Source organism: Choristoneura fumiferana, chromosome 6 (assembly GCF_025370935.1).
Source record: "Choristoneura fumiferana chromosome 6, NRCan_CFum_1, whole genome shotgun sequence".
NCBI lineage: Eukaryota > Metazoa > Arthropoda > Insecta > Lepidoptera > Tortricidae > Choristoneura > Choristoneura fumiferana.
In genome coordinates this window covers 4,212,209-4,232,220 of record NC_133477.1, presented here as the reverse complement: position 1 = coordinate 4,232,220, position 20,012 = coordinate 4,212,209, and the positions used below count along the sequence as shown (strand labels likewise).

General features: G+C 36.4%; 1 protein-coding gene across 1 annotated transcript in view; it reads left to right on the top strand.

Annotated features, from left to right (window-relative positions):
- Window positions 1–20,012, top strand: part of LOC141428854 (galactokinase-like) — a 70,535-nt gene that overhangs the window by 12,354 nt on the left and 38,169 nt on the right. Inside the window, exons 4-5 of the mRNA XM_074088890.1 lie at window positions 3,588–3,714; window positions 16,165–16,290. Coding sequence (XP_073944991.1) covers window positions 3,588–3,714; window positions 16,165–16,290 — 253 coding nt within the window. The remainder of the gene's footprint in view (window positions 1–3,587; window positions 3,715–16,164; window positions 16,291–20,012) is intronic.

The following is a 20,012-nucleotide window of genomic DNA, read 5'->3' as shown; positions in this document are numbered from 1 at the left end:
CTGAGCGGATTTCACATTCGTACTACGACCGCAAGCTGGTTGGCGCGGGCCTCGGCTGCTCACGGACGCGGACGGCTTCGTCCAGATTCTACGCGCGACTGCCATACAAATTGTAGGCACGTTTTATAACCTATACTACTCACGGCGAACATGCGGCGAACCTTGCGGCTACTACGAAACTCGAAACTCGAAGTTCGTATCGTACCGTCCCTCTCGCTCTCGTATTAAATAGTATAAGTGTCAGAGGGACCGCACGACACGAACTTCTAGTTTCGAGTTTCGTAGTAGCCCTGCTTGATCCCTTTGACAGTTTCACTGACATTTCTGATAGTAGATGCAACAGTTTCGATCTAAGTTTAGATTTTCTCACTTTTTTGCAGGCAAAGGTAATATCTTGCATTCAGCCAAGTTCTTTAACATAAATTATTTTAATAAATAAGATGGTTGCACTTGGTTGCACTAGTAAATTATTGACAAAAACATGTACCTCCAACTGCAATCCGGCTGCAAAATGGGAGTTTGGATGCAGTTATTGCGCAGTTAGTACAACTGCACCAGCACTGGACCCGACTGTCAGAGGACTGCATTCCAACTGCCATTTAGGCAGTCGGAGTGCAGTTCTTACGCAGTTCTGATGTAGTTCTGCCATTTTACAGCCGGATTGCAATTGGAATGCAGTCCGTGTGAACCAGACCGTACATTACGACGCCTACCGCCTACCTTATCAGCGACTTATTTATTATAGGAACTTCGATTTGTAATTTACCTTCACGTAAATCAAGATTGGTTTTTTGGAATCTTTTTATATTTTTTATTTCCATTCCATTTTTTTTTCTCTTACGGTCATCCCGTAAAACCTAAATTGAAAATACAAACTGAAATATAGATGCACAGAAAACCAGAAAAATAAGACCAGCACTGGATATCGAACCCAAGGTCCTCGGTATTCCGTACCGCGTGCTATAACCGCTACACCACTGCCGGTCAACCACCACTGCTGGTCACTGCTGGTGGACCAGCAGTGGTGTAGCGGTATAGCACGCGTACGGAATACCGAGGACCTGGGTTCGATATCCAGTGCTGGTCTTATTTTTCTGGTTTGTTCTGTACATCTATATTTCAGTTTGTATTTTCAATTTTGAAATTATTTGTCTTAATTTTTTCTCCCAAAATTTATCATCTTTAAGTAAAAGTGAAATAAAGTGCCCGGTTGAAGTGTAGCATTAGAAATGGACTTGAAAAATGTATCAAAGAAAACGAAATTCAGATGTATATATTTATGAAAAGGAAACTAAAACTACTGAAATTAACAAAAATAGTAACTGGTATGACTAGATCCAAGGTCTCCATGTCACGTGCCAGCACAGTGTATATTTGCTGTGTGGAGTGGTGAAAATCATCACCTCAAAACAGTAATCATACTTATAGATGATACATTTTGGGGAAAAAATGAAAGACAAACTAATTTCATTTTATATGGACTGGTTACTACCCGAAATTGTTGATTCCCGTCGAGCTCGGGGAATGCCACTAAGGGAAAAAGAATCTTCATCAAAAATAACTGTAGAACCTCCTCTGACTGAAGAAAAGAACTTTCTTCTACATATCTATACTTTTCAAGCGACGAAAATAGCGAAAACATCGCTTCAAGCTCCAGACAATCAACTTTGGAATCTCCTCTGACTGAAGATAAATAACTTTCTCCTACATATCCATACTTCTCAAGTCATGAAAATAAGAAAAGCATCGCTTCATGCTCCAGACAATTTTGGAAGAGCTATAAATTTATTTAAAACCAATTGTTGCCGTCGACTGCGATTTAGAGCAATTTTTTATTATATCCAAAAAATATTTATTTTCCGTAACATAAAGTATCCTAAATGTTGACCAGACTAATAAGCTATCTAACTAACTAATTTGGCTCAGGGACCCAAGAGGGTCTTGGCCTCCGAAACAAGAGCATGCATCTGTCATATCTATCTATCGACCTATTCAGTCTAAATGTCTATCCATTACCTACGTTACAAATCAAACTGTGGGCATGAAGAGGCATAAATAAATTTGTTTATTACCAAGACTATTCATATTAAACGAAGATTTTCTTTATTAAACCAAAAAATGTGTAATTATAATTTTAAGGAAAAATCCGGAATTCACATTAACCAGAATACGGATACAAACAGAATAAGGCCGTCAACGGGCTGCGTGACAGACGCTCGAGGCGCCCCGCATTCGCCTCCACCGCGTCGTCTGCTTCACCCCCTCAAATACCGAAATTCTTCTATAAAGCGCGCCTTAAATCGAGTTTAGCTCGACATGTTTTGGGCTAATCCGTAGCCCTTCGTCTGTGAGTCTCACGGTAGTTTCATGTTCAAAATCATTGATTAGTCATAGTTAGAAAGTAGAATAGTCTATAACACGGATTACCAATTACGAATAAGAACAGAATATTTATGAATAAGAGTGGTTTATTAGTTAATTTAGTTATTACTGATAAAATAGATACAAATACAGAAGAAACACCGACTTAATACCGGGTGGGCCCTGTAACAAGAGCAAAAAATTAAAACACAGGTTCTGCTACTCAAGTGGAACTACTTTAGTTCTGCAACTTTCAAAAATTAAGTAATTTTATCATTATTTTTATTCCAAACAAATTAAATGGTAGGTATTTTCAATGAATAGCCTAAATGACATCGCCTGTCACGTAACAAAATAACGGATTTCGCAATACATTGCTTGTCCAACTAAACTTTAAACTATATTATAAATCATAATACAAGTTATTTTCAAAAGTTGTAAAATTATAGCTCAAGATTAAGAGTGGAAGCTGTGGTTTAATTTTTTGCTCCTGTAACAGGGCCCACCTTGTATACACATGAATGCCTAACCTGTTCCTACAAATACTAGTAGTTTTTTGAATAAATAATTAAAATTTAATAATAATTTTATCCTCGCACGTTACTTCGTTCATCTCTTGTCGTATTGGCGGTAGCAAAGACAAAGCGCGGGAAACATTTTATTAAGTCATGTATTCATATCATAATAGGTACAAGTTACTGGTTAGGCTGTGTTTCCACCAGAGATGTGCTAGGTTGTGTTGCGAGGAATGTGTTTTTCATTAAATATCACGGGACAATTCACACCAATTGACCTAGTCCCAAAGTAAGCTTAGCAAAGCTTGTGTTATGGGTACTAAGCAACGGATAAATATAATTATATAGATAGATACATACTTTAACACCCAAGACCCGAGAACAAACATTCGTATTTTTCGACACGGGAATCGAACCCGGGACCTCAAGCTTCGTAGTCAGGTTCTCTAACCACTAGGCCATCTGGTCGTCTAGATTCTAGTATTCATTAACCAATAGAAATGCTTCATTCATCTATCCTCGCTCCGCTCAGCTGTTTCCACTAGCGTGAAGCATGAAGCGTGTCTGTTGGTTCACGAAAAACACATTGCTCGCAATACATCCTCGCAAATCTCTGGTTGAATGAAACGCAGCCAAACTTAAGGTTTGCACAAAATAGGTCGGCGGTCCGCCATTTGGTTACCTTTGCTTTATATTGACGACTTCTTTCAGGCCCCGTGGAAGGTTTCGACGCAGTGATCGTCTCGGACCTCCCAATGGGCGCGGGACTGTCGAGCAGCGCCTCCATCGAAGTCGTCACCTTCACGCTGCTGGAGGCTCTCAGTGGCATAAGGACTGAGTAAGGCACATGTACACATCTAGCTGTAGCCCGCGACTCCGCCCACATAGAATCCCATTTAGCTTTATCGCTATCCTGCGGGAACTATGCGAATTTCCGGGGTAAAAACTATCTTATGTCCTTTCCCGGGACTCAAACTATCTGAATACCGAATTTCATAAAACGTGAAAAGGTAACAAACAGATTTACAACCATTCGCATTTATAATATTAGTGGAACTAGCAATGCACGGACGAGAAGTTTCCAAAGTTGCGAAACTTCCAACGTGAGAAGTTATCGGTAACTCCTGAGAATATTCGAATTAGGTATCGAAAATACAAACTGAGACATGGATGCACAGAAAAACCAGAAAAAGAGACCAGCGCTGGAAATCGAACCCAGGTCCTCAGCATTCCGTGCTGCTTGCCATACCCCTACACTACCACTGCACAGGAGTACAAACACAAAAATTTCTCGTTGTAAATATTACTCGTGTGTGTGTTAGCGTGATAAGTCCCGTTTGTGGTATTTTGACGTTATTATAGTTTATTAAAACGTTATATTTTGACCTCCCTATATATAGCACGGTCATTATTCCGATAACGTGGTTAAAATATTTGTGATAAAATCAAAGTAAGTCATCATTAAGTGTATCATACTTATACATGTACATAACAAAAATAATATAGAGTATTTTTATGCACATTTAAACATTATTGTAAGAACATTTTCTTTTTTAAACAATAAGTTTCATGTTGCAAGAATATTTCCGCGTTTTTGGAATGTTCTGCAACTTGTGCGTTGCTAAGTGGGATACCTACATATAAATATGTTTAAACTCCCAAGACCTAATAACAAACAATAATTAAACAACACCACACCTAAGTTTCACGTGTATTTTTTTGAGCTCAAATCTCACAACATCTCACCGAGGGAGGTCGAAAACTTGTCAAAATTGCCTCACGTACATAGGTAATAAATAGCGCCGATTAGCACCCCCTAAGTAAAAAAATAAGCGGAAGAAAGAAAGGATATGAAAACTATTTTTCATCTCTCATACTCTGAAAGTGAGGCAAATCATATATCTAACAACAGAGAGGAAATGTATACTTTTCTTCTCAAGGGTAGATATAGATTAAAAAATAAAAAGGCATTGGATGTCAGAGGAACACATACGTATTCAGCCTATACGGCATATACATACCTACATGATAATTATAATTATTGAGTTTTTTTCGTAATTAATTAGTCATACATATTACAAATTTTATAATGCAAGTCAAATATTATTAAATTATTTTCATTAGTTTCTTATATGCAGACGTATAAAACAAAAGAGTTAATGATAACTTACTAATTTTAGAAATAAATTGACTAAAATTCTTATTTTATCTACTTAGGTACTGTTTGTCTCTAATCATTATTTTGAACATTTCAAATTTGGTTAAATAATTTATTGCTAACAATAAAGTCAGTTGATTTTTTTTAAATGACCACATTGACCTTCGACCTATGCTTAAAAAAAGATACATTGTCTTTTATGAATTGTACAATTTTTTCTATTCATTTTAGCTTTTTTTATTCGATACATTTTTTCTCATATACTTACTTTATGTATTATGTATATTTTTTACTTTCCTTGTAGTCAAAATGAAAAGCAGAGTGTTTAACTCGGGAAAAACATCAATATCACACTCGAAATATTGGCACCCTCGCTATGCTCGGGTGCCAAATTACCTCGTGTGATATTGGTTCTTTTCCTTCCTTGTTGAACAATCTACTATTTCAGGACGACCGGGCCTTGCGCTATACTAGGTCTTCTAACATATTTTATGTATTTCAATCAATCATTTATTATTTCTGAGAATATGGTATGTACAGTACAATATAGGTTAGTAAAAAGTGTTAGTTCAGCATAATTTTTGCCAGCATCGGCTTAGAAATATTTTACAGTTTTATAACTCTAACATTACAATAAATAAAAAAATATTCTTAATAATAAAAAAAGTTTACCTAAACAAAGAGCGTGGTAAGCCCCCTATAGCGCGATACTTCCCGGCCTATTATTTGTAACACACCGTAAATATTTCATGTCATGTTTGAGAAAAATTACTTAGGTATCAGGCAAACATTTAAACATTATCTTTTCTAATTGATGTGTTTGTAGCATTTTAAAATCCTCAGGTATTCTGTTATACAACTTTATAGCCATGCAAAATACTAATATACATTCATTACAAGATACCAACTGTCCAAGTAGTTGGGAGAGGCAAATGCATACCTATGTCCAACAGTGGACGTCCTACGACTGATATTATGATGATGATGATGATGAAGCGATACTATGTAATAAGCAGTGAAATCTGAGGATATTATTTTCTTCTTAAAACAGGGGAAAGTTTTGCTTTCATAATAGACATTGTGTAAAATAATCTCGAGGTGATTTATGAATATAAAGTGCCGGTATTTCTTCTGGACAGGCTTTCATGCCGAATGACCGATGACGGTCACAGTGTATCGAAATTAACAGTAACGTTGCAAAGGAAAGTGAAAATCTACAATATTATTTGCGAAGAGCGAGACGCGGGCCCGTAGGGGGTAAGTTTTGCAGCCAGTTTACTTCTGCATCCACATATTCGATGTGGGCTTTATTCATAAATAGATTGCTTGTGCTATATTGAGACTCCAGTGGTTAAGCATTCTAAATTTTTCCTCGTAATAGAACGCTGGACCAGGGTACGGGCACCCTGCTTCACTGCTTTCGATTTATTTATTTACCTAATTGTTTCGTAAATCACATTGTTCTGTTTTGCATATAGATAGGTAACACATTATACAAAAACCGGCCAAGAGCGTATTGGACACGCCCAGGATAGAGTTTCTTAGTCGTCAAAATTAAACTATCCATATTAAACTAAAGTAGATAATATTTTCTAAGGATTTTGTATTTTTACGGCATTTTCAAAGTAAGTATATTTTATAACTTAGGTTGCTATTTGCTGTTAAACTACTAAGATTTCTCAAGCAAACTTAGCTGTAATAGTTTTCTATATTAATTTGATAATTTTACTATCATAGTGAAATTTTTCTAAAATTTTAAACACAGTTTAACTGAGGGGAAGGAACGCTAGATTTCAACAAAAAATTGTTCTTTAAAATTGAATATTTTGAATATGAATCACTGTGTCGAAAAATCGTCTTTAAAACCCCGTGATGATTTTAAAAGGCCTATCCAACCAATACCCCAAACTATAATGTTAGACGGGAAAAAATGTTTCTCTTAACGTCACCTATCTAAGGACATTTGGGTTGTCGAGACGAATCTAATGATCTTAATTGTCTAAATCCGTCAGCGGTTTGAGAGAGATGCGGTAATAATAGTAGATTCCACGGTTAGTAGAGTCCACGGAACGTAATTTTTACTCATGATTTTTATTTAAAGTCGGTCGCTGTATATATTCACTTGTAAAAAAAGTTTTGTTTTTATTTTACTTCTTATGTTAGTCTAGAAACTTTAAATTTCACTGTGGTTTAACTTGAATTTGCTGAACCAGCCTCATCCGTCAATAAGCCACCCGAGGAAGCATCATAATATTATACACCTCCCTACACGTGGCTAGTGCTATATCTCATATCGATACCTGTGGGCTCAAAGGGCGTATAGACCATTTTGACGAAAATGAGATTTTAATGCAGTCTTACTCAGTTTTTTCCCCTCTATCTTTCTGTATATTTAAAATACTCAAAATCACACAAAAAATAGATATACGACCTCTATTTTTTGGTGGTTTAGACAAGAATTACAAAAAAAAACAGGCGTAAACGCAAGCTATTCAGAATGTGAAAATTGCAAAGGTGCTATAGACGTTATTTCAAAATCCAGCATGGTCATATAAGACTACGTTTATCAGATTTGGCGTATACCACCTTGACAATTTCTGAAAATTAAATTAAGTTTGCTATATGACCTGCAACGACGTTTCGTTTTAAGGCTGTATATGCCACCGCAAATAAAATAAAAAGGATACGACCATAACTACTTGCGAAAACAAAATAAAGTTTGTTGTGTGACCTGCAGTAGCATTTCATATGAAGGCAATATAGGTTGACATTGATAAAATTTGGTGTGTACCACCTTTACTTTTTAAGAAAATAGAATATTTTTTGCTTTATCACCGACTGTCTTTGTAAATTTTAAGCAAAACTGTACTTTAAATCCCTTACAATTTGAACGAATAGGCATCAACAGTTTGCATAATACGATTTACTTTGGTGCGAGTCATACACACACAAAATTATTATTGGTATGTCTTTGCTTGTTCTCTTTCTAAGGCGAGCAGCGTTATTAAGCTAGAAAAAGAAAACAACGTCGTTGAAGAAACCTGAAGTGGGGGCGCATCGAGACGCGCCCGCTTACTGATAAATGTTTGTTATTGTTGCCGGCCGGCTTCGACCAAAACAAACATGTTCTGAGAGGCCAATTTTCGGCTGTGCTGTGCTTTAGTATTTCTAATTGTGAAGTGAACATTAGTGGTATTGCCATGAAAGGTGATTTGTCCTTAAAATGGATCAAAAAAACTTAAATGCCTTATTAAAACGACGTGAGGTGCTGTGTAAATTACGTGAGCGTCAAAACCGAAGTTTGAGGTAAGTACAGTATTTTTTAAATAAATTAAGCACATTGTCAGGTAGGTTATTATTGAATTTATTGTAAGCCAATGTCAAAAATAACATTGCGACCTAGAATTACAGATTAATAAGCTAACTTATTTGATAATTACAGTTAAGTGGTGCAATTTTTGTCAGTGATCCAAGGAAAATAATATGAGTTTATCGGTTTACATGTCAGTGAATACCTACGATACCGATACTTACTACTTTTTTATTTTTGATCTAGCTCGTACATTGACGTTTACGCCCAATTTTTTTGGATAAAAGTGAATCGGATGACTTGTACTCCTTGAAAATCTAGGAGTATTTTTGTTTAATTACTATTATTAATGCATGAAACAAAAATGGAACACGTAAACAACTAATGTATTTTAAGGTTTTGAAAGTATTTTTAAGGTATTTGTGGTGTTCAATAAAGCTCTTGTATTGAATAGAAGCTCATCATTAGTTCAATAAATTAAAAATAGGTATTGTAATGCATTCAAAAAATACTGATATAAATTTCAACTAACACTATCAACTACTTAACGTTCATTAATCGATTTTTGTGTACAATTGTAATGACATGATTCATCATCAGCCTATTTACGTCCCACTGCTGGGCACAGGCCTCCTCTCACAAGGAGAGGGTTTTTGGGCTTTAAGTTCCCACGCGGGCCCAGTGCGGATTGGGAACTTCACACACGCCATTGAATTGCTTCGCAGGAGTGTGTAGGTTTCCTCACAATGTTTTCCTTTACCGATAAGCTCATGATAAATAATTGTACTATAATAGTCTTCATTATTTTTCAGACCACCCCCGAAAAACGTGGAGATTTCAAAATGGAAAGATACGAGTACATCAGAATCTGAAAATTTAGGAGACACAAAGAGTGGCAATGAAAGTGATTATTTCTTGAACAGTAGTGACTTTATTGATAACAGCGACACAGAGTCAAATCTACAAGTTAAGCCACAAAATTTAGTTATTTACTCAAGTAGCGACACCATTGATGATTTAAATACTTCATCTACTTCGCTGTCACAATATCAATATGATTGTCTTCGAACTCCTCCAAAACCAATTGAAAACAAGCCATCAGAAAAACCGTTGATTATTGCTAATGAAATAATAAGACTGGTTACAAATTCTCAGCTTCACACGAATTTACATAAACACAAATACAACCAGCCAGCAAGCTATACTGGGTATGAAAGCCGTCAATAAAGAGGATAAACTTACTATTTTACGACATCCTGCCTTGGAATGTAACGTCTCTTCAGAGATTTCAAATACCACACTCGCCGAACCTGCCTCGACGTTCGCAGTTTTTGATCTTGATACAAATGCCTTGTTTATTGCGAAAAATAATATACCAGGCTGCTCAGATGCTCCGAACGAACTAACACACACTGATATCGAACGGCACACTTCTCTTAAAGCAGATGGACGAAGTAGCTGTAACCCATCTAATTCATCATTTACGCCACTGTCAGCCTCCGCCAATGTAATACTAAACCACCCACAGTACTTAGTCACGGACACCACTTCCCAACCTTCGCTTGCGCCAACATCTTACGATGATGTCAAGATGCAGTCCCCTTCTAAAATAATTGAAATCACTACGAGCTTACCTGCTTCGACATACATACCTACTAACACCGATGATCACCTGGACATCTGCGTCTTTCTGAGTCTGCTTCCTGAATCAATACAATAATGCCACCTTCTTACCTGTTTTAATGTCCGAACCCGATAACGCCGATGTGCAACAAGTTGCCTCAGATGCTGTCGCCTTTCCAGAACGTCCTTTGACTGCCATAAGTGTTATCACAAATGTTCTCCTGAAACATTTGAAAAAACGCCTGCGCGCCATTTAATTCCATCAATACCGAGATATACACGGAAAATAAAACACCGAGACGTGCTTGTAATGACATTAGTAATCTGCCGTCTACGTCATCTTCAACCGCTTTGAATATACCACAAATTACTGCACATGACGAACACTGTAGCCGACACGACCAATGAAATTACTCCAAGCCGAAAAAGACGAATTAACAAAGTGATGAAGATATATTGATTTTTTATTGGATGAAGAGCAAGACTTTCAGTGGGAAGTTCAGATTTATGGTCTTCTAATGAAACAGATAGTTTGAGCGAAGAATATATATCATTAAAACAAAAGAAAAAAGTGAAGAGTCACAAAGCACGCAAGACAAAGAAGCTCAAAACATGATAAAGAAAAAAGAACAACGTGAAAATAAGCGAAAACAACGTAAGAAACTAAAGGATGCCGGAAAGTCTTTTGAAACAAAAAAAGGTATACAAACTGACGATAAAACACTGAAAAAACATCCGTGTATGGAAGGCAAATGCTTAAAAAAATGTTATGCAATCACAGAAGATAGAAGAACCTCCCTTTTCAATCACTTTTGGGGCTTGGATTCTCAGCGCAGACGCGACTGGATACTAAGGTGTTTGCGTTGCGTGCTCTGTAAAAGAAAACGAACAGATTCTCCAGTAAGTAATATTTCATCAATGAGGGAGAAAGCCACAGGCCAGTCTGTCAAAAGTTCTTGTTAAACATTAGACATTACTCAAAAGTATTTTATCTACACAATACAAAATGCAAGAGAAGACATGGCCAAGAAAGACTCGCGAAAACCAAATGTTACGCCAATACATTCAGATGCAGCAAAGCAGTATGTCAAATCATTTATAGAGCAACTGCCTGTTATGCCCTCCCTCTACAGCCGGAAGAAAAGTACTAAATTGTACTTACCAGAAAACTACAAAAATATCCCAAATCTTATTAACATTATAGATTCTATAATAATATAATACACTTTTAAAGTTTAATACGACCCATAAAGTGAAACATTTGGTTTTATACCTACCTTTACTTCATTATCATTGTAAAGTAGGTTTAGGGCGTTATTACGAGATTTATTTTCTTACGGTGAAATACCTAACGAAAAACAGAAAAGCATTAGATAAAACCTTTTTTTTTGTAAAATAAAAAACTAACTTTAACGCCCTAAGTTCTATGTAAAATAACAATTTTTTTGGGCGTACACGACATGCTGTTTTTGTTTTCCATGGCGTATAAGGCACCTATTTCTTTTGTTACAGGGTTATTCATAAATATTATTAATCCACATTAAGTAATCAATAATTCTAAGAACTTTTGCCTAAGTAAGTTTTTTATAACAGTTAAAACAAAAAAGTTAAAAAAAAATTTTAGTTTTCTTTTTAGTTTTTCACCTCTCCTGAAAAGTTGACTTTTGGTCTATACGCCCTTTGAGCCCACAGGTATCGATATAACAGGCCTGTAAGGTCTCATGGCCACTGGCTGAAAAAAAAAATCACAAAAATTAAAATTTTAGCGCTTGCCGGGATTGGCGTCGAGCCAGCTAAATCTAATTACACCATCAATATCAATTCCTTTGTGGTTTCGCTTGCATACCTACATCAATAAAGTCGTGTGGTGCCAAACGGTAAACGGGTTAAAATCCCGGCTGGCGCAACCTAAATAGTTTTTTCACTTGCTCGTAAAGTAAGAGTTTATTTGGGTCTAGGCAACATAAAATGACTTATTATGCTCTATGCATATGAGAAAATTTTCGATCTAAGACCAAGGCATCGGTGTAAACAGCCACAAACAAAAGAAGTTTTCTACATAATTTTATAATTTTAATATATATAACTTAAAAAACTATCATCTCCCTTAGTTATAAATCTTAATATAAAGATTATTAGCTAATTAATTATAAATTTTGTAATGTTGTACCGTTTTTGTTAAAACTTAAACCTAAAATTGCTAAAAGTGGCTCCGAAGCGGTAACGTTTCGTGTGCTCTGCACCCCATTTGGGAATACAGGCGTGATGGCGTGGCGTTTGTGTGTGTGTGTGTGTGTGTTGTGTAATGTTATTCTGATCTATAATAAACAGTTTATTTTTTTTAATCAAAATAGTAATAAATAGTAATAATGCTGAACAATTAAAGGTACATAGTAGGTGAACAAATTGTTTCCACTGTTGCTATTTCATTTGCTCGCCATCGAAGTGAAAAGCAGTGTTAAACTTGAGCATTAAACACATTTTCCCCTCGACGTGGCCTCTTTGGGTAAAATGGCTTGTTTTATGCTCTTGTTGTACTATTTAGTTTCGTTTTTACCCAGCGGCCCGAAGGAGGGTTATGTTTTTTCGAGCTTAAGTATGTGTATGTAGGTCTATTTTTTTGCTCCTCTCTGTAGCCTAAACTGCTGGGCGGATTATAACATTGAAATATCATTAGATTCGCCATAGCGTCGGAGTGACAAAGAGTAGTTATATGTATAAAGAAAAAAGAATAATTAAAATACAACGTTTTAAACTTTCGTGATTTTCACTCATAGTCAAAATACCACAAACGGGACTTATCACGCTGAACACAGGAGTAATATTTACCTCGACGTTTCGACCACATTACAGTGGCCGTGATCACGAGTAGACTGAAGTATGGGGTGTCAAGTCTGCCTAGCAGCGCGAGTCCTTTCAACTACCCGCACTTGGTATTTTTATTGGTCACCCCATCACACCCACACACAACACTTACAATGTAATGTATATAATTAGTCAATTCTAAAAATATATACCTACTAGCTGTTGCCCGCGACTCCGTCCGCGTAGAATTCGTTTATCGCTATTCATCGGGAATAATACAATTTTCTGGGATAAAAACTATCTGTATACCGAATTTCATCCAAATAGGGTCAGCGGTTTAGACGTGAAAACAAACTAGGCTTACAAACTTTCGAATTTATAATATTAGTAAGATACTTGTATATTAGAAGTGGAACAAATTTAGCTTTGCAAATTTGATTATCGACAGACAGACAAGACGTGTAGAACTAAATAAAAACTTGTAAAAATAAAACCCAGAGGCTGTCGTCTAACGCGCTGACGTTCACGATCGCATTCAAATAAAAAAAAACAAATTAATTTATTTCGTCAAACATAGTATAGGTACAGTCAAGGCAAAGATATCGACACGGCCAAATTTACAAAAATATGTATACACGACTTTATGCACTTAACATTAAGACCGTGTATACATATTTTTGCAACTTTGGCCGTGTCGATATCTTTGCCCTTGACTGTACCTAAATAAAAAATATGGTGATAAATTAACAAATGAACAAACTATGATGTGCCTGTCGGCGTACGAAATCATTTATCAATACTAGTGTTATAAATGTGAAAGTGTGTGTTTTTGTATGTTTGTCCGTCTTTCACGTCGAAACGGAGCGACAGATCGACGTGATTTTTGGCATAGAGATAGTTTATGGGTCAGAGAGTGACATAGGCTACTTTTTATGCCGGAAAAATGCACTGTTCTCGAGGGAACAGCGCGCGATAACCGAATTCCATGCAGGCGAAGCTGCGGGCAAAAGCTAGTTAAAGAGTAAGTAGGCACAATGGCAGTAAATTGAGCCCCATTTAGAAGATGCAAGAACTTGCATGCAAGTTGCGTTACATTGCAGACTATTACTTCTTGTTTGTTTCTTTTTAGATTTACTTTTTGTGAATTTATGTCGCCTTCTGTAAAGTCGCCAAGCGGTCACAGCGGAAGACCAGCGTTAGCCTCTACGGCCAGCACTATGCTGAACTGAGACCGTTTCGCGATGTCGCAAATACTTTCTTAAGATTAAAGCGTGTCACACACTACGCAGATACGATGATATCTTATTTGTGTATAATAACTTAATGATCTGAAAATATCACACACTACGCAGATACGATAATATTCGAGAGGTTACATATTTGAATATCGAAAGTTAAAATAAAGCGGCCGTCGAGTGCTTAAAATGACTAGATTATGTAAAATAAATGCTATTAAGAGAAAGGAGCAATACATAAAGCAGATTTGTATGTACGATATTTTAATTTTCGACATTCAAATATGATGACATTCACAACTTAGATATATTGGCTATCGATATTTTTACTCATTCGATATTTTAATCAATCGACATTTCAATCTTAGACATTTTGACCATAGGTATAACAACTTTCGATATTGTGTTACAATCGATATTTTGAACATCGACATTTTAACCGTAGGTATTTTAATTTTCGATTTTCAAATATGTAACCATTCGAGACGATGCATTCAACGGCCAAGGTCAGTGCGTCTTTACGCTGCTATTTAAGTGATAAGCGGAGTTGAGTGCTTTGTTTGCCACGGTTTAGGAATGTATCGCCCCTAGGGATCCAGCAATAAGCGTTTGTAAACATGTTTTGTCCAATGAATTCCCCGTAGTGCGTTAATTTTGTATGAACCAGCAGTGTTTTGTTCGAGCACCGAATTGGCGTCCTACTCAGTATTTTATTAAAATGACTAATGTTTACCTGAGTTACGCTCGTGGAAACAATCTGGGAGTCGTATTGGAATACCGGGATTTTAATAAAATTCCGCGAGAATTCTCAAGACTTATGTACGGGTCTTCAAGTACAGTCAAGTGTAAAAATAAGTATCTATTCGAAGTAATTCGAACCACTCAAATATATGTTAGGTACTACAGCCTTATTGCGTCGGAATAAGAGTCTGTGGTACTTATTTTCGAAACTTTGAATAAGTTCATATTTTTACACTTGACTGTACGTACTTATAAAAATTATCTTCATGTAAATAAATCTAATATTTTGAACATGAAACTACCGTGAGACTCACTCATATTAAATATATTGACCCGGATAACTCACGTCTTAAATCGAGTTTAGCTCGACATGTTTCGGGCTAATCCGTAGCCCTTCGTCTTCGGAGCAACGCGACCCAGCGGCTGCTGCAACACGCGCACGGCGCGCCGCCGCTCTGCTCGCGCGACTCAAGCGCCCGAAACATGTCGAGCTAAACACGATTTAAGACGTGAGTTATCCGGGTCAAAATATTTAAATCTAATATTTTTCATCACACTTGCTCGTCAATGATGTAGACACAACATAAATATAGGTGGGCAATGGGCTCTGGCTCAGCATAAGCTGTAAGTAAAAAAAAACTAACTGCACTGATTTTCAGCGCCCGTTCCGTGCGATAGTGTCAATAATCGTTTAAAGACCGAGAAGATATGACGCACGTTACATTAATTTAGCTAGACATAGCGGTCGAGATTTCAGCATTATGAGAAACAAAGTCTTTCCCCGTGGCGTCTAAGTGGTCTACTTATATATGTATGAGAACATACATGCCAGTTATCTTGTGTAAAAAATCAGTAGTTAATATTTTGTGATATTTATTTAAGCACGTCTCACAAATTTTCGCTATATAGTAGAAGTACAGTACCCACCGATAAAGATTGCAAATCGCTCTTAGGAAAAAGACAATTGGCTGTTCACGACGATTTCCGAACACTGGCCACCGTCAATCAATCATCGTATTTATAAAGTGACGTTTTATATCAAATAAATACTGAACCTTTATGAACTTAATTAGTTTACGTCCAATGTAAACATGTAAACTTCGGATATCTATAGAGAGCTGTTGCAACTACTTACTAGAAAAAGGATAGTTCCCTCTTTTTCCTAAGGATGCCATCGTCAGTATACAATTTAAAGTTTTAGGGGGTTTCAATAACTCTTTATTATATATTTTCATCTCAATGCGTCCGTAGGTACTCTATTGCGCCTGTACAACGACTGACAAACGTCACATAAGTAGTATGTGACAACGCTCTACGAAGCCGAAATTACCCGAGTCTCTTTCCAAAGACCGATGTGCAATCCTTATGGCCGGGCACTGTAGGATGTTATTTAATGTTAGCCTATTTTGTTCCTAGACCGGTGAGGAAAGCCCAGCTTTGCCAGAAGGCTGAGCACGAGTTCCCCGGCATGCCGTGCGGGATCATGGACCAATATGTCGTCACCATGGCAAAGAAGGATCACGCGTTACTCATTGATTGCAGGTTAGTACCGGAACGAGCAGAGAGGGAGACAAGAGAAGATAAATTACTAACCACAAATTTACAACAGCTACTTGTGTGCGATCATTGGTATATATATTTTCATTCAGAATCCGCCCGTCATCTATACCTGCTTACCTACTAATATTATAAAGAGGCAAGATTTGGATTTTTGGATGTTTGTTACGAATTAACTCAAAAACTACTGGACCGATTTTAACAACTCTTTCACTATTAGAATGCTAAATTATACCAAAGTGCCATTTTCATACCAAATTTCATCCAAATCCGTCCAGCCGTTTTAGCGTGAAGGAGTAACAAACATACTCACTCACGCACAACTTTTCACAACCAGCTGCGAAATCTCTTATTTGCTACTTTTGTAGGTTACGTGGTTCATTATTAGCCATTGTTGTTTACGCGGCGTTGCAGTATCATCGAGGAATTAATGACTTTGATCAATCCACTGTAAGTCCACTTAGCAGTTAGTCAGGGGCTGCCGTTGATGGGACGGGGCTTTATGGCAACGACCCTCAAAAGGAAGTAAAGCTGCTCATAAAATTACGAAAGGTTAATAAAGCGAGAGATCACCGAAAGAAATGGCAGTCCTACAAAATGGCTCCACTTTTTATTAACTAAGCTCCTATATTTTTTTGCTGTCGAAAGATTGGATAAAACAGTTTAATGGGATGAGTACGGTATCGTATCGTGCCAGGCAAAAATATATCTTTGCATCGAAAAGTATGAGACTATAATGTCGGCGGCTGATCGTAAACCCGCCCAGATCACGAAATTCCTAGGCATATCGTGAAATGGCGCCATTTCATTGTTGTCTTAAAAAAAAAAACAAAAAAAACAAATTCATGAATTGGCAAAGACACATTCGCCTATTGTTCAAAACTCACCGTTTAACTATTTGCCTAGTGACGTTTAGGCAGATCATGAAACGCCGCCATTTCATGATTTGGCCAGTTTAGGCAGATTATGAAATTAGCATAATTAGGTATATTCCACAACATGTTATAAAATCTGCGAGAAAATCAACCTTAAAAGCAATTTTTTTCTGCCCGGGAGACGGTAACTCGATCCAAACCTATGGCAAGACAGATTTCGTTTGGTTATTTATAGCTTGATGTCAGCTCAAAGTCAAAAAGTAACTTTGCCAATTTTCGATTTTTATTTAGTTCAACCAAAAGGGCAGAAGTGCCGTTTGTGGCCACTGTACCGTTTATGGTCATTAATTGTTTACTTAAATATAAGTTCGAAATAAATTTATAGCAATAAATTATTATAAACTTTATTCGTTTCGTATAAACTTTTGAAAACTCATTAAACATATATTATTTGAATACTATAACTTTCCTCCTCACGATAGTAACGCTAGATGGCGGATACTTTACCTGTCGAAAAACCCTCGCTGGCTCGTTTGATATACCTACAGTACCTGGGCGACCGAGCTTTGCTCGGGCTAAAACTCGGTAATAATCGTTTTCCCAGAGATAAGACCAAGTTAGATCGATTTTTCATCCCCAAAAACTCCTACATACAAAATTTCATCGAAATCGTTGGAGCCGTTTTCGAGATCCCGGAAATATATTTATAGATATACTTACTTACTATAAATTAAAAAATATATATACAATAATTGCTCTTTTAAAGATATAAGATGTATTATATTATTAACGGGTAGGTAGGAACGGTATAGGTATAATAAGAAAAACTTACCTATACTAAAAATTGATTTATCACAAAAGCTCATTGAACAGGGTATTTGAAAGGTAGCCATTATTTCAGGTGTCTTTTTTCACTGAACTAAAAGAATTCCTTTGCTCACCCGTGACCTTCTTCTTCTTCTTTTTCTTTTTTTCTTTCTTTTAGTTCATTGATGGGTAAGGCCGCGAATTTTGACCAATGTGACATAGAAATAACATAAAAAAAATACGTGACGTTACCATAAAACGTAACGCAAATTTTATAAGCCTAGATCAAACTGGTAAAAATTCCCATTAGATAACGTATGTATGAAAAAAAAATACATGTCATATAATAAGTGAAGTTTTTATTTTTACTAGAACTTCTGACGATACTGATCTTAAATCTGTCCTATATGAGATCATAGAGCTAAACATGAGAATGTGGAAGTAGAAGTACCCTCTAGTTGACGAACATCTTTCCAAAAGTGTATCTTTACATGCCTCTCTAACACTGACAATAAGGTGCACATTTATAAGCATAACGAATTTGGATGTGGTTTTTTTTATTCGACTGGATGGCAACGATCAAATGAGTAAGAGATCACCACCGCCATAAAAAATCTGCAACGCCAGGGGTATTGCAGACGCGTTGCCAACCTAGAGGCTATGAGGGATACCTCACGTGCCAGTAATTTCACCGCTGTCTTAACTCACCACGCCGAAACACAACAGTGCAAGCACTGCTGCTTCACGGCAGGATTAGCGAGGAAGATGGTGGTAGCAATCCGGGCGGACCTTGCACAAGGTCCTACCACCTAGTTGTGAGCATGCTTGTGACTTCGACTGTACAAGCTATTAAATACCTCAAAGAAATGGCAAACCCTAAATCACAGGTTTTACCAATTTAGGAAGTAGTATCTTAGTTAAGTGGACAATGTAAAAAGATGTTTTTGAAATAAATTATTATGATTATTAAGTTTAGGTAACAAATGAACTAGTAGGTAAGTGAATCTCTCCGTTTGTCTCTCACTTTAATACGCTATGCATGTAGCAGGACGTGAACACAGAACTCGCCACAATTCTCTTGTGCCGATCCCTGCACCTACAGATTAAAATTTATTTAACTTCAAAATATCCATCTAACTAACTTACTGTGCGTGCAGTCATTGAAACCTAATAATAACTGGTGTAAGTTAGAATTTTTCTGTGTGAACTTCCCTTTACCACATTTTTCGTTACGTTATGTACAAAATACGTAGCATTTTGTAAAATGTAACGTAATCGTAACGAAAGTGTAACGTATTTTATACAAAAATCGTTTATCATGGTGAATAACGACATTTTGAACATAATAACACATGCCACTTACATGAAAAGATTACCCTATCGTATGAAAAAACAACCAGTTAAAAATAATCACTACTTACCCTTAAAATCGAACAAGCACTTTCGACGTTTTTTCGAAAAAAAACCTCCGCGTCACTTTTGATGGCTGTTTGTCAACAAACTGATGAGATTTATTTTATCTCATCGATGTTGCCCTATTAGAGTATTAGTTGCCAGTGTACAAAAACAAATTTCTACCGAATTGGCGTTAAAGGTAGCTTAATTAAGCGTCACCTAAGTATTCGTAACGAAAACGTGGTTTTTTGGCACGTGAAAAGAAATAAATATAAAACATGAAAATTATTTGATTATCATGATTCCGCAATCGTAGGACTATCGTTATATCATAAAATTTTGTTTAAACAAAATCATGATCATGAGAAGTTAAATAGCATGAAATAATAAGGTATTAAGTACTCGTGGTCAAAAAAATAGTCAATTTCGTTACGTTTTGGACGGTAATATATTTTTATTATTTTTTTAAAAGGGTTTAAATCAATTATCTCATTTGCGACCTTGAGAGTTTATATCGTGTCATATAATAAAAAAAAAAATTAAACCTCTAGGTGTTATCAGTTTTTTTTTTTATCAGCGTTCCAAATTTGAAACGTCCAAATTGGTCAAAATTCGCGGCCTTACCCTATA